The sequence below is a fragment of the Melanerpes formicivorus genome, unplaced genomic scaffold (genome assembly GCF_026170545.1).
Source record: "Melanerpes formicivorus ecotype bairdi unplaced genomic scaffold, bMelFor1.0.p_v2 SCAF_5, whole genome shotgun sequence".
NCBI classification, from domain to species: Eukaryota; Metazoa; Chordata; class Aves; order Piciformes; family Picidae; genus Melanerpes; species Melanerpes formicivorus.
This window is the reverse complement of record NW_027142357.1, coordinates 12,985,964-13,001,402: the sequence shown is the minus strand read 5'-3', so window position 1 is coordinate 13,001,402 and position 15,439 is coordinate 12,985,964. Positions and strand designations below refer to the sequence as shown.

General features: G+C 46.0%; 1 protein-coding gene across 2 annotated transcripts in view; it reads left to right on the top strand.

The window, feature by feature from the left end:
- SLX9 (SLX9 ribosome biogenesis factor) overlaps positions 1-14,544 on the top strand; it is a 47,515-nt gene extending 32,971 nt beyond the window's left edge. For both annotated transcript variants that reach the window (XM_068138218.1, XM_068138219.1), the window contains exons 3-6: positions 3,187-3,255; positions 7,660-7,813; positions 11,399-11,467; positions 13,897-14,544. In XM_068138218.1, coding sequence (XP_067994319.1) covers positions 3,187-3,255; positions 7,660-7,813; positions 11,399-11,467; positions 13,897-14,023 — 419 coding nt within the window. In that variant the 3' untranslated portion in view covers positions 14,024-14,544. The remainder of the gene's footprint in view (positions 1-3,186; positions 3,256-7,659; positions 7,814-11,398; positions 11,468-13,896) is intronic.
- The last annotated feature ends 895 nt before the right edge of the window (positions 14,545-15,439 follow it).

The following is a 15,439-nucleotide window of genomic DNA, read 5'->3' as shown; positions in this document are numbered from 1 at the left end:
CTGTGATTCTATTTCTGTTCAAGGCTGAGTCCTTGAAGTAATGTGATTTTCTGAAATCCTCTGAAGCCTCTCAGTAGTGGAGTCAAACTTAAATAGTGAAGCTCTTTGGGCTCAGGGAAGTCTGCAGTGTTACGGCTTTGACCCAGTCCAGCTTCTTTCTGAATGCCTAGAAAGGATAAAATGAGGACCATATATATGTGTGTGTGTATATACATATATATACATACACACCCCTTTACATTTACTTGAAGGAGTCCTTTACCAGTAAGACACATTTTTTTATTTTTTTTTTTAATGAAAAGAAGCTGTACTCCAAAAAAGAATCTGCTTGTGTGCCATGAAAGCAGGATCCTGAGAATTGCCAAGAGTAGTATCAAACACGGGTAAAAAAGAGTTCTTTTTCAAACCTGTTTGTATTTGAGATGTTTTGTACTGCACTGATCAGAAGGAAGAGAAAACTCATCCTTGGTAGAAGGAATAGGGGACACAGTCTCAAGCTGTGCCAGGGGAAGTTAAGGCTTGAGGTGAGGAGAAAGTTCTTCACAGAGAGAGTCATTGGTCATTGGAATGGGCTGCCCGGGGAGGTGGTGGAGTCACCATCCCTGGAACCGTTCAAGAGGAGACTGGACGTGGCACTTGGTGCCATGGTCTAGTCGTGAGGTCTGTGGTGACAGGTTGGACTTGATGATCCTCGAGGTCTCTTCCAACCTTAGCAATACTGTGATACTGTGAATAACTGTCAAGTAAGCTCGTGTAAGTGGGTTTTCCTCGCTTTTCTTCTGTGCACAAGATTTCAGAGGCAGGTGTTGTTAAATTAGATGTGGAATGGGCCTTCTGATTTCACAGAAAAATAATTAAACTGGAGCTGAGGTCTGGCTTTGATCTCAGAGGTGCTTGCAAGCTAAATAAAAATAAAAGACTACCTCGGGGACAGTCTGTGCTGTTAATTAACTAGCTAAATTCTGCCTTCACTGTTCTCCAGCGGGTTTCCAGTGGCTTTGGCACTCGGCATTGCCACTGAAAGTTGCCAAACACAACTTGGCACCTTCCAGAAACAGAACAACCTCTTGAGTGATAGGGAAGGATATGTGAAATGGATGTGTCTGGGAAGGAGGCAGTGGAAAAGGGGAGAAACTGGCCACCTTGCTCATCGTGGGTAGAGAAGAGATCTGGCTCCCCTCTCCCCACCCTTCTAGTGTTCTTCATCTGCGTGCCTGGGTGCCGGCCATCATCCCCAGCCTGCAGTGAGGTTGGGCTTCTGCCAAGAAAACAGCTTTTGTGTTTCCTTAAATAATCCACTGCTGTTTCAGGGAAGAAAAAAATAAAACTGAATTGATGTTATTACTAGAATTGGCCAGCTGGTTGAATTTTATTTTGTATTCCTTTTCATTAACAAATCCCAGCGGGCACTGTTTTCCCAATGAAGTAATGAGTGTGTTTTCAGATGAGGGGGCAAATCTTCCCGGCACTGTGCCACTGAAATCTGGGCAATCTTGGGCAGCCAGAAAGGCAGGGCGGAGGTGTCTGGTGCAGGCAGCTGTCAGACATTACTGGGATGTGATTTGTGTTTTGGCCTCTTGTGATTCATCTTCTTTTCTCCCTAAAACCACAGAAACATGGGGTGATCAGAAGTGGGGGTAGCTGGGAGCTGATTATTGGAACATGGAGTTAGTTGTTCTAGCGTCTGCTTTGATACCACAGCAAAGGGGTAGAGGAAATTCTCCCATAATGTGATTAGATATTTGTCCCTCTTATCACCTGGCCCTGCATCCCTGCGGGGCTGTCCTACTGGCCTGGACCTAGCAGGGTGTCCAGGCGTTAGTGCTTTTTGCAGGAGACAGAAAAATGGGTTGCAGCAGCAGTCACTTACAAACCCTTCAAGACATCCCTGAGCTCTGTAAATAAGTGACAGCTTTTAGGCATGGTTTTATTTGCTGCTTCTTGGGTGTATTGACTGCAGTAGTGTATTTTTCTGGGACATGAGGCAGTGAAAGCTACAGCTTTGTTCTCCGTGTTCTCTAGAAACTCAAAACATAGTGGTGATTGTTGGCTTTATAGAAAAGTCACCCTGGCCCCAGCAGGCTTGATCTCACCTTAAAGTACTGAAGTCACTAAATTTTGATCCTGCTTTTGTTTAAATAATCCTGAAAGATTTGCAGCTTCAAAAAAGTTGTCTTTAGTAAGCTATTTTTAGAGTTGCATCAAATTCCTTTTTCAAAATGTTTTTCCCCTGTTTCTTTTGGGGGTATTTTTTTCTTTTCCAGGCTCAAAAATAAACTGAAGTGAGAGGAGTTGTCTTTGAGAAGCTTGTTGCTCTAGTGGCATTCTTGTAGAAGTATTCCCAGTGCATTTCAGGAAGAAAGTTGACCGAAGTCCAGAGAGAGATAAGATAAAATTTTATAGTGTCTGCAATGGGTCTACAGTAAAAATATTTGTGGCATTGTTTTACTTGGGTTTGGATATCAATGATCACCAGCTGGTTTCCAAATACTGAATTTGGTATATAGGAGGTTCTAGCCTTTTTTTACAAGCTGTCAGTAATAGTCTGCTCCCTAGGGCTGCCATGGATCTGGGTATTTCAGACTGTTTTCAGTCCTTCCCCTCCCTGCCATGCGCTGTCTGGGCAAGCAATGAGGCCCTTGTTTGGGCAGGCAGATGCTGATAGCTATGTCAGGTTGCCATTTCCCCTCCTACCCTCACATGTTTGGAGCCCGTCTTTTCCTTCCTTCTAGCTTTATTAGCCTGCATTTTTTCAGATTTAAACTTGTTTTTTTGCTCCCAGTTTTGGAACCTATAGGTTTTCCCATCACTGGAAGCTAGTATTCATAAGAAAATGCCAGCTCCCAGGTCAGGTTCATGCAGGGCTGCGGGACATGGGGCAAGAATCTCTCAAAAAGGTTTTTGCAAGGGCTACTTGGCTTGAGAAAGCACAGCTTGTGTTGTTGGTGATCTAGATGCCTTTTTCTTATTTCCTAACCAACTGTGAGCTGAGTTTGATTTGCTCTGCTAAGAGCTGAGGTGCAGTGTAGCCCCAGGTCTGCTTGCAGCCTGCATGACCTGCCAGCAAGTTCAAAAGCATCGAGGATTGAACAAAATATTACAGACTTTGCTGTCTTTGGGAAATGTCCAGCACTGAATCTGTGTGCAGGAGCCAAGCTCCATCTTAATGTCTTTATTTTCCTCTAGGTCTAGAAGAGAAACCAGTTTTGTCCAAAAAAACAAAAATGAAGCTGAGAAAAGAAAGATGGCTACAAAGTAAGTACTCCTCCACTGCACAGTGGTACTGCAGGCATCTCAGAGCATGTCTCTGCTGGATCTCTCTGTATATGGGTGTGGGTGGCAGCATTGGGCAGTGCCAGGGGAGGCTGAATGCTTATTTTTCATATCTGCTCCCCAGCACATGGGCTAGAAGCCCCAGATACTATTTCTCAGTGTTAGCACCAAGACTGAGTCATTGCCTCAAACTTATTCTTTGTCTTCCTCCACATGTAGTGTAAGTGATTACATGAAATCTTTATTTATCTAGATGAGGCACTGTGCCCATGTAGATTTAGCCCATTTCTCTATCTTTTAAAGTTTTGGTACAGATCTGACTAGCTGTATAGTGGAGTTCCTCAGGGAGGAGGAGCTCCAGGGATGGTACAACAGCCTGGAGCTGAACGCTGTGCAGCCACCAGCTAATCCCAAGGCTCTGTGATAAAAGCCTGCAGTGGGCTCTCCTGCCTTTCAGTAAGGGAGGTGTCTGGACACTGCTGTTTGTGTACTGCTCTTTCCCATGTGTCACAGGACAGTGACCCACTTACCAAACAGTCTGGCCTTTCTCAAGGCTGTGAAATACAAGCTAAACAAAATCAGCCCATGGCAGAAATGCTTTTTTCCTGTGGGAAGTGTCTGCAGCTTTGCTTTGAGTATCTTGGCACAGTAAAAGACACTCAGTGTAACAGAGCGACTCCTCTTGCCACCTTCGGATAGGCTTCTGCCTTAACATCTTCCTGCCCAGCAGAGTTGCTAACAGACTGTGTCTGGCACTGAGAGATGTGGCTTCCTGCCAGAGTATACGTGTTTTGCTCCTTAGCTCTGAACTCAAGTCCATCAACCTGTGATTTCACCAGGCTCCTCCTACATAAAAAAGCTGATAACGCTGTGAGTGTGAAGGAAAGCTACTCCCTGCCACCAACCAACAACTGTCAAGTGCCTTTGACATCTGCAGCTCTTGGTGTCCCTCTTGGGCACAATGCGTAGATGGCTGTGCTTAGTCCTAGCATCTGGCATGCTGGTTGTGATTTTGGTGCTCCTAAAGGTCTCTCCTTGTCTGGTATTATTGGGGGAACAGAGGAGGGGACTGCTGGAGCACAGCTGAACTTTCCCTCTTCTGAAAGGAGGTACTGTTCTAACTGCTGTGGAGAAAGGTAAGTCCTCAGCAGCATTTAATGACATCCACAATAAGAGGGGTACCTGGGACTCGCGTCTTCTGCAAGAAATAGAGGGCATGATCCTGTAGCTGGATGTCAGCACTGCTCCCACATACATGGTCAACCAGTTTGGTAAAGCCCAGGAGCAATGCCCCTACACGGTCTTAATCCTGCCCTCCTGTGTATGTGCCTTTGTAGCATCAGTCTTTCTCAAGATCATGTATGTTGGCTCTGTCCTGGCCTCTTTCCTCCTCTCTTGGCTCTGAAATTACCAAGATGAGGGAATACAAATGAAACGTAGAAGCTTTGCTTTGAGGAGAACATGAAGATTGAAAACTTCAGGTCAGATGATCTCTGTCTTAGAAGATACTAGAAGTGCTTTACAGATACAAAAGATACAGATACCTCGTTTGCTGTCTCTCTTGATTTCTCCACTAAACATGTGGCCAGTTGGCGAATACCAGCATTCACTAGTGAATGTTTTGCTAGGGGTAGGAGGCACAAAGGGATTTCTGTAAGAAAAGTCAGCAAGTGTTATTATCAGGTATGTAGCTTGTTTTTGAGGAAAAGGGAAAAGCTGGGAAGAGCCTCTGTAAACATCAGTGAAGAAATGTATTATTATTAACTAGAGCAGCAAAATGAACTGACATTTCCAGAGATGGAGATTTTTAAATGAAACTTGGCATTCTGACATTGTGACCTTAAAGAGCTGCAGTCAACAGAGACACACTGATTATTATCTGATGCAGATAACTGCCAATTCTTTGTGGGTTTTGTAATCTGCCCCCCAAACCAGAACCCAACTTGGACTGTTGAAGTTGTTATCATTACATCTCTGCTTTCCTAAATCTTCCCAAGAGTTTGTTGTTTCTTCTTGACCCAGGGCTGCCTTTATGGCATTGAATGCCAAGACCCTGGGAACTAAAGTTCAGCCCAGTAGTGCAAATGCAAAACTTGGAGATTCCTTCCATTACAATAAATCATCTCAGGAGAGACTAGAGAGGGAAAAAAAAACCTATGTAATGCTTCAGACATTAGAAGTATGCACATTTAAAAATACGTATATTGCATGGCTCTTCAGTTGAAGAAGACTTCATAGGAAAAGAATTTGGGATGTTTGTGCAGAATCAGGTGTCTGAAAATTTTGAGCATATACTGTTTATGAAAGCACTGAAGTAGTCAGCTTCATAAAGCCAGACCAAAAAAAGAAGTGATGCAGAACAGAAAGCTGTCTTCTTGGCAGGGCTTGCTGTGAGCAGAAGCGTTTACAATCCAGATTTGTCACAAACATCCATGTACAGCAAAATTGCAGTTCACAAGAAACTGTTGCTCTTTGCCTCAGCTAAGTTGGGGAGCAAACAAGACCAAGATATTAAAGGAGCCAGCAGCTAGCCAGTGAATTTGAGTTTTTCTTTCGTGAATATGGGCATCAGGATTAGACCCAGAATGGCTGGAGGCATCTTGCCGGTAGAATGGCACTGGCTGCTTTAGTCCTGCTTCTGTGGCCATGCTGCAGCTGAAGCCGTTGCCCCCCACTGTGTTGCCAGCTTGGCCCCAGAGCTGCTGTCACTAAGCTCCATCCTGTTCAGACAATAAGTTTCTAGCTCAGCACTGGGGCTCATCCTTGCTATACACTTGTTGTCCAAGGCAATAAGCAGAAGCCTGCTCTTCTGCTGCAGCCTTGACTGGGTGCTTGTAGAGGAAGTGGAGTCCTCCATCACAGTGGTACTGTTTGGGTGTGTCAAGACAGTACGGGGGTTTCCAGGCCTGGTGATCACCTGGCAGAAGGAAAGGGAGCTCATGGATCCCCCTGAGCTCTAGTTGTTTCTGGTGGCATCCACCTCAAATAGTGTGTCCAGTTCTGGTGCCCCCATTATAAGAAGGACTCAGTGGTGTTGAAGTGAGTCCAGAGGAGGGCTGCAAAGATGATTCAAGGGAACACTCTGCTATGAAGACAGGCTGATAGAGCTGAGGTTCTTCAGCCTAGAGAAGAGAAGACTCCAGCAAAGACCTTATAGCTGCCTTCCAATACCAGAAGGAAGGCTGGAGAGGGATTTTTTCTAAGGGTGTCTAGCAGTTAGACAAGGGGGAATGGTTTTAAGCTGAGGGAGAGTAGATTCAGACTGGATTTTAGGATGAAGTTCTTCAGTATGAGCATGGTGGGATTCTGGAACAGGCAGCCCAAGGAGGTTGTGGGTGTCTCCTCCCTGGGGGTGTTTAAAGGCCAGGTTGGATGAGGGCTTGAGCAGCCAAGTCTAGCTGAGAGGCCTCCCCTACTCATGGTGGGGAGGTTGGAGGATGTCTAAGGTCACTTCTAACCTAAGTCATTCTGTGATTCTGGGACAGGTTGAGTTGTCTTGGAGCTGCGCTGGAGGCTTGTAGCAGTGCTGGGATTTTGTGGGCTGTTCTGGAGAACATTTTCTGGGGCATTTACCCTAGGGCCTGCTGCTCTTTGGTGCCTTAGACCTACTTCTATGCCAGAGACCTTTGAGGACTGAGGCAGAAGCCTGCAGCATTCAATGCCCACCTCCTATGGCCAAGAAGGGAGACCATTGTAACATTCGTAGGCCATTGCTCAGAACTGCTGCAGGGAGACTGGTAAACATGGTCTTGAGGAAAAGCCAGCTGTCTCTGTGTCTGCTTCTTGATGCAGTGCATTTCTAAGGGTGCAGTTTATCTAACATATGACTACTTGAGCTCCACATGAGTCATGAAGGTGAGACCTCGACTTGCTCCAAACTAAGTAAACAACTGAAATTAAGTCTATCTTTTTTGCCTGTGCTAGGAGACCATTGCTTTGACCCAACAGCAAAGCAGAGATGGGGCTGTGACTCTTTAGCACCACATATGGAACTGACTCTGTTTGGTTTGTCTCTTTTGCACTTCTTTCTGTCTTACAATTCCATGCATGGTCAAAGTGTTTTTCCCACCCCCCAAGACTTCTGTGCCATGTTGCTGTGAGCAATGAACAGTTATACACACCATGGTGCAAGGGGTGGAAACAGACAAAATCAGTCTCGGGATTTCATTTCCCATTGCAAATATCTGTGGAGGTGTGTATAGTTATAAGCACACACAGCAAGGGAGGGAACTACCCACCTGCATTTTTTTCAGTCTTTCCCTGGTTAAAGTCACTTCTGGCCTGTTGTTCCTCTAGATGGTGAAGCAGCCTATGAATTTCTTAGCTCATGAGTTATCTCATGCAAACACTTCTCCTTCCTGCAGTAACATCTTGTTTCTCATTCAGAAATAGAAAGTGTGAAGCTAGCCAAACAGAAGCAAAAAGATGAAGCAAAGAGAAAAGCAACACCTGTAGTGGGAGACATGCAGCTGTTGATGGAAGCCCTACCTGAGCTCTCTGACCTGACCACAGGTGGCAGGAGCAGGAAGCCACCCAAGAGGTATGAGCCATTTAGGGATAAACTGTGTATCTCCCTTACTCCTGTGGGAAGAAGTGCCCTTCAGCTCAGCTTGTAGTTACAGGCAATGCAAGTTTGATGCCAGTGGTCAGAAGAACAAGATGATATGGCTATACACTTCCTTTGGTCTGACTCCTTTCTGCTTCAAGTCAGACCAGTGGCCAGAATGGTCCTTCCAGATACTGCAGTCACTCTTCACTTCTGTACACTTCATGGCAGAGGGTGATCGGCACATGTGGAAGCGTTTGGTGGTGTTGCACAAATCTCCAGCCTGACATCCTCAAGGAAGCTCCGTCAGCTTCCTCCGTCTCCAAAGCTGGACCTCCAGTGGGAGTGTGGCAGCCCTTCTGGAAGCCTGAGCTCATAGTCTGACTTTGTTTTCACTTCTACTGTGAGGCCGAAGCCCAGTGGAGCTCTGGCACAGCAAAGTAGAGAAGCCTAGCCCTGGCATTGTCTGCAGTTGGAGGTGGGAGCTTGGCATTGACTGATGTCACCCAGATTGCCTGTGACATGCCAGCCAAAAAGCAGTCAGTACTAGCATGGAGGAACTACAGTGCTCTTCTTCCCCTCACTGGCTTGTGGCTTCTGGGGCTGTGTGTGAGGATGTGTGTGTGTGTGTAAGTGTTTAAAATAATTAGAGGAGGCTTTTATAGGATTTGAATTATTACATAAATGAAGAGTAATACTCTGGTAATTTGTCAGCATTATTAATAAAAGATTAGATTCTCCAGGAATTTGATCTCCCGATGGGTAAGAGAGCATTACAGGGAGGGTTCTATTCTGTTTTATAATGAATGAAGTGTAATGAAACAGGGCTACTAACATGGTCCAAGTGTGCTGATGGCTTTGGTGGGGGAAATTCAGGCAGCAGCCTTTCAAACTTGCCAGACCAGCAGGGCAGACCTGTTACATGGAACTGAAAAGCCTTCAGAAGCACCAAGCCCTTTAAAATAGTGGGATGGCTGAAGGTAAAAGTGAGCTTGCACAGTCTGAAGCAGCATTTTGCCCTTGTGGTGTGCTGCAGAGGAAACTGTCCCAAGAGGCACAAGCCTGTGGGGCATATGTGGTGTCATACTGCCTGGAATGTACTCAAGAAAGGCTTTCCTGTAAGCATTGTCACCCTCTGCAGAGCTGCTCTGACTTCAGAGGGACTACAGTGGCAGTTTGGTGGCACACTTGGCAAGCTCCTGCTCTGTGGGTTGCCATCCAACCTGAGGAGAGATTTCTCTGTGGTTCTATGAGTGATTGAGGCAAGCTGGGACAAGAAATTGTTCTTGTGCTGAGCAGTAAATGAACATGAGAAGAGCAGAGATGCTTCCTGCTCCTCTGTGTCTTGCAGTCCCAGTGGATGCAGCTGTGTGACGGGAGCTGCACAAACCCCTGTAGCTGTTTGTCTGCTCTTGCTGATTGCCATTCCTCCTGAGCTCTCAGGCCTGTTGTGTAATGCCAGCAGTGCTGGGGTGACCTTGAGAGGGACTGAAGGGTATAGAGCAGCATGCAGGCATTGATCTTCCTGGCTGCTGTTTGCTGCACAGGCTCTGTGCTGTGAAGGCTGGCTGACATAACATCCACCATTGTTTGGGTTTGTCAGGGTGGGCAGGGGCCTGTGACCTGAGGAGCACTGGGTTGATGGTAAATCAGGTATGATTGGGGCAATGATGAAAGCAGCCCTCAGCAACTTAGGTCCACCAGGGTCCCCCATGAAGGAGAATAAAATGGACAAGAAAAGGAGCAGGAACTGGTTGAGTAGGGAAATATGATGATAGTGAGTGGGTTTAAGGAATAAGTGGCAGGGGAGGAGGCAGAAAGGAAGAATGGAGCAAAAAAATGTGGATTAAAAAGGATGGATGTTAACAAGTCAAGAGTGGAAAACAGGAAGAGGAGGTCCCTGTAAGATTGCCAACAAGAGACCAGGTCCTACTGTCTTGAAGAAGTGGTGAGAGACTGTCCTATTTCCTAACCTTGAGAAAGTTGAAGGACTGGGGCAGATCAGGTAGGGGAGGCCCTGGTCCTCAGCACCTACAAATAAAGAAAGAGTCCTCCTTAAGCTCTCCTCCAACAGAGGTGTGGGAGACAAACTCTCATTCCCTCTTCAGCTGTGTGCTGGGGCTCAGCCCCAGGGCGAATCAGAGAGAAGCTGCTCTGTGCAGGCAGAACCTATTCCCCACTTGCTTCTCCTGTTTCTATTTGTGTAATCCTGAAGAATGGCAGATTGTTCTTGTTTCCTTAATGTCCAGTTCTACCAGTGACTTCTCTTGTGCATTTGAAATTGCTGCTCTTTCCATGTGGCCCTTGCTTGGGCTTAGCACTTGTCTTTGTGGTAAATCTATGCCTCTCTGCTTGGCATTGGGCATCATGTACTTCCAGCTTCCTGTGCAGGATGGGATTACACCTCTAATCTCTTTGGACTTTACCCAGGAATAAGAAATGGGTACAGAGAGTGCAGATCTACACCTGCCACTGTGCCTCAGCTACACATAGGGCTCCATTCTAGGTTCCCACGAGTCCATTGTCTTTCAGTGTCATGGGTTCTCAAAACCTCTGTTTGTTGGCAAAAGATGAAGCTCTGCTGTATTCTGTTTAAATAACCTGTTTGCAACTGACTTAGGCTATAGAGCCTTTGGTGAGGATGTATGTTCACAGGGAGAAAAGAATATTGGCATTCTTTATGTCAGTGTAAGTGACTCTATATTCCAGCGGTCCCACTGCAGGAACCAAAGCAGGGCCGGCAGTGCCATCTTCTTGCTGAGAAACTGTGACACTGTAATTCATGTCTGCCCATGCTGGGGCTGTGCAGTGTTAGCAAGGAACATGAGATGTGTAGAGCTGACACACACCTGGTGGTGGTGAGAAGTTTGATGGGATTGTTAAGCAACAGTATCACTTTGACCCACAGGTTAGTGATAAGCAGAAAGTGATCTGGGTGTGGACAGCTAATGACCGGGCTTAGAAGTAGCATTTGGCCTTCCAGTACTTAAAAGGGGCCTGTAAGAAAGATGGGGGCAGTCTTTTTAGCAGGGCCTGTTGCAGCAGGACAAGGAGTTTAAAACTAAAAGAGAGGAAGTTTAAACAGATATAAGGAAAAAAAAGTTATGAAGGTGGTGAAACAGTGGCACAGGTTGCCCAGAGAGGTAGTAGATGCCCCACCCCTGGAAACATTCCAGGTTGGGTTAGATGGTACTCTGAGCAACCTGAGGTGGTTGAAGGTGTCCCTGCTCAATGCAGAGGGCTTGGATTAGATGACCTTTAAAGGGCCCTTGCAACCCAACCCATTTTATGATTCTATAAACTAAGTGGACTGGTTTTTTTGCAGTGCATTTACTTCTTGTCCATTCAGGCCTGATTTTTAAGCTGTTAGTCTGTGGCAAAAGTAATTTGCATCTCCATTACTGTCTGGGTAAGGACATAATTGCCATTCAGAACATTTTCCATACTGGACAATTTCCTATCCTTTCTGGGAAGGCAGATTCAGAATACATAGTCTCTCTCTATCTCCACAGCAATTGCTAAATTACTGCTTCTCTGTAACACTCATTCACACACTTGTTTTGTTTCTTCTCTCCACAGCTGTGTGAAAGCAAAGGCAGAACCAGCAGACTTCTGTCTGATGAAACAAGCTCAGAAACACCGGCTCTTGTAAGTACCCCGTTACTAGAGTGCCCATTCCCTGATGAACATTACTGAATGGATGAGACTGGGAGGGACCTCTGGGTGCCAGCAGAGGCTGAACTGGTTGCCCAGGATTTTGCCCACCCAGTTTTTTAATATCTCCAAGGGTGGATATCGTACAACCTCTCTAGACAACCAGCATTAGTATTTTGTTCTTGCATACCTGAAGGCCCTAGAAGTGGGCCTAGAAAGGTGGCAGCTTTAATTTTCCGTTTACATAGTGCAGGATGTTTCTGTCTTAGTCCCTGTCAGACTTGGTCAATTCTACATGGATTCAGTCTACTTCCATTTCTGTCTCATGTAAAATCTAAGCAAAGAGAGCACAGGAAACTGCACTTGCTCCTTTAAGAATTTACTTTGCCCATATTATTGAAAAGAAAGTGATGGCTTGGGCCTGTCTCTGTTCTATGTCTATGTTCTATGGAGTTTCAGGACAAACCCACACCAACTGTTATCTTGTCTTCCTGGCCACAGCTGTCATTTCTGGCAGTACCAAGTGAGAATGTCTGCACTGTGTCCCTCTGTGTGGCATGGACAATCTGATTATGAGCCAGGTGGCCTGTCCCTTGTCTTGGCTTGCTGAATTGAAGCTGCAACCTCCAGTTGTGGCTGCGTATCTTATGACTCCAGGCCCACGTAGCTCTAGCCGAGACCCTTCAGGAAAGCCTGCTGTGGTTGTGTGGATGGAACTCTGTGTAGCATTAGGATCCAGAACTGCTCTGTTGGAACATCTCTAGGATGCTAACTTAACATGCCATACATCGCTTACAAGGACAACTGCCATTGGCATCTGCCAACCCTTTTCTTGTAAAATGAAGCACTAAATGCTTTTGAATAATTCCTGGGCTTGGTCTGGCAACTCCTTATCCCTCTGTATAATCTCTCAGATACTTTATACTGCATGAGGAACTTCATTTCCCCACAGCACAGCTCTCCTGGGGGTAGACACTGTGATCTAGCGGTGTTTGTTTTCTGTGATGCCTGTTTCCAGAATTTCTGTCAGTTCTGGGCCATTCCATTTCTAACTGAGGCTGAGGAGAACAGTCTACAGTTTGCAGTTCTGCTCTTCATAAAAATCTGTGAATACCCTTTGCTGTCTCAAACTGGGCACTGTTGATGCTGGGATGCCTTTTTAGCTCAGTTTTGCCTTTATGGATGCGTCCCTTCTTGGCTCATTACAGAAACCCAGGGGTCGTGGCTTTGAGTACCACCACAGCACATCTCATTGTGCTAGAACTCATAGATGAAGGACACTACTTGAGGAGGGACTTGTTTACACATCTAAATTTGAACAGTCAACTCCAGCACAATCTTCTGTATCAGCAAGCCAGTAACCCCTGTGTGTGCCCCTCTTCTTTGCACAAAACTGGACAGATACAGTGAAGATTCTCTCTGGCACATACCCTACCTACCCCAGTGGTCTGGGAAGGCTGTGCTTCTTGGGAGGGAATAGCTTGGAGGAAAGTCTTGAGGTTTATTTTCCAGGGTGTTTGTTAGGGCTGTAGGTTTCCTAAGCCTCACCTTGCTGCCTCAGCTGCCACAACCCAAGCTTCAGGTTTGGCTTCTCTCTCTGTTTCTCTGGCAGGGGCAGGGCTGGTGTTGAAGGGAAAGGCTATGCTAGGGAGGGAGCTAGCTGCACGCTGCAGGCTGAAGAGCACTCTGCTAATCCATAGCAACTACAGAGAATGTGGAGATACGTGTCTTGCTGGCCTGTGGAGGGTCTGGCATGTTGTCTGAGCAGGGTGGGGAGGCTACCTTGGATGTGACTTACATTAAAACTTGTGGGTTTTTTTGTGATGGTTTTGGTCTGGTTTGTTTTGGTTTGTTTTTTAACTCCTGCTCTCTTCTTATTCCTCCTTGCTTTTTAAGACAAGACCATTTCCACAGCAACCAGCTGTGACCAAGCATGCAGAGGTAATTCTGTCATACTCTTCCCATGGTGTCTAACTACTCTTGCACATAGGATTACCAGGCCTCCATATTGAGCAATAAAGAGAGTCAGTTGATGAGTTCTTGAAAGCAGAATCTGCTTTTGTCCTTGTGCAATCTGGAGTAGTTTTAATTCTTAGTGATTTACTAGATACTCAGAGTCTCTTGTTCCTGATTTACTAGGGAAAAGCTCTAAAAAAACATTGCTAAGTGATGCTGGACACTAACTTGATTGTTTCTGTCTCTATGGCATGAGATCAAGTCTCTGGCTCCTATGAAGCTGGCAGCAGTTTGAGCTGTGCCCTTGGGTAAATTAGGTTTTATTTCTTGCACAGTTCCTTTCTGAAGTTTACACCCAGGGTCATTCTGTCTGTACAGAAATGTACTATTTATGAATTCTGGTTTGATCCACTCTGTCCTTTCTGCATGAGGCATTTAGCATTTGTATGTTATTTTATTTCCCTCAGGGAGGAAGAAGTGGCTCGGTTTCATGAGGTCATCACCAATCCTACTTACAGAGCCAACCCCCTTATGGCCATCAGTGAGCACCTCTCCAAGAGGCTGAGGCAGGAAGAAGAAGGTAACCCTCTCTAAGGTGTGAGCTGAGACCAAACGTGCACGCTGGAGCTGGAGTGAGGGCTCCAGGCTGCAAAGGAGCACAGCACTAACATGACCTGTCAGCCATTTCGGCCCTTGGAAGCAGTTCAGCAGATTATTAAACCAAACAGTCCTGTTTTCTCTCTGCAGGAATAACGCAGTTCTCTCCTGACAGTGGCAGCTGCTCCTTGGCAAGCAGCCTGCAGAGAGCAGAGTGTTCTGCAAGATCTTTGTGCAGACATTAAGCTCTCTGTGAAGTGCCTTGACACTTTTTCTCCTTTTGTGAGCAGGCACAATTTAGGAGAATTAAGAAATTGTACCAGTTGCTGTGTATCTGTGTTCTGTCATTTCCCTCCCTTTTCTGACAACTCTGAGAAGAGATTGACTACTGCTCTGTTGAGATGGTTCAAGACCCCAAGGACTGGAGACCAGAGGCTGTTGTATATCTGTGCTACTGTTCAGAGACATTGCTTTATGTCAGAAATTTAGCTTTGTAATAAATGCACTTTCACACAGTACTGGGTTTGGCTGGTTCTTGTTTTTGTAAATACTAATCGGAATGTGGCCTGACTCCCATCAGTGGGAAAGTGACTTAATTGTGTACAGTGAACCACTAGACTGGCATTGTGGCACACAACAGAAGACACGTGAAATCACTGCAGGACATGTCTAAGTCATAGATGTTCCTTCATCCTGCCCTGGAATTGTGTGCTTTATGTGGGTGGTTTTTTGATCCCTTTTGACTGCTGTTGTGTTCCCTGCTTGGCCTGCCCTATAGGAAGCATCCCAAAACATGTCCTGGCTGCAGTCTGTGATCTTCAGCCAGTCACTCTTGTGCTTGAGTTTGGGAACCACTGCAGCAGGGGAAGGCTTTTCCCTCTGCCAAACACCAGCTTTCAGAAAACTCCAGTGAATTTCCATGGGGACCACTGAAGGCAGGGCTCTTTCCCGTTTTGAGATGATCTCAATTTGACACCCCAAAATGTCAGTGCTGTCTTTTGAACCATACAAAAGGTTTTCTGATGCTTCTTAACCGTGGAAACCCTAGCTGCCTATATCAGGTCAGCTCTGAGAAACAGCTGATACCTTTAAAAAAGAAATTCAGTCTGAATTCTAGACATAACATGGAAGCTGCAGCCAGCTCTTACCCAAATCGATGCCTAAAACCAGCTCCTGTAAGAGTGGCAGACACCTTGATCTTACCTTGTCTCTTGCACCACCAGTAACGCTGCTTTTTTCCTCCCTCTAGGCTGGCACTGTTGAACAAAGGCAGTTTTTCTAATGCCTGCCTCTTAGCCCTGGCAGTGCAGACACTGTTGCTGATGCTGCTTGTTGTGTTAGAGGAATGTCACCTCTCTGCCCCCAGGGTCTGGCAGGACAGTCTTGTTGGCAGAGGCCACAGAGAGATCCTGG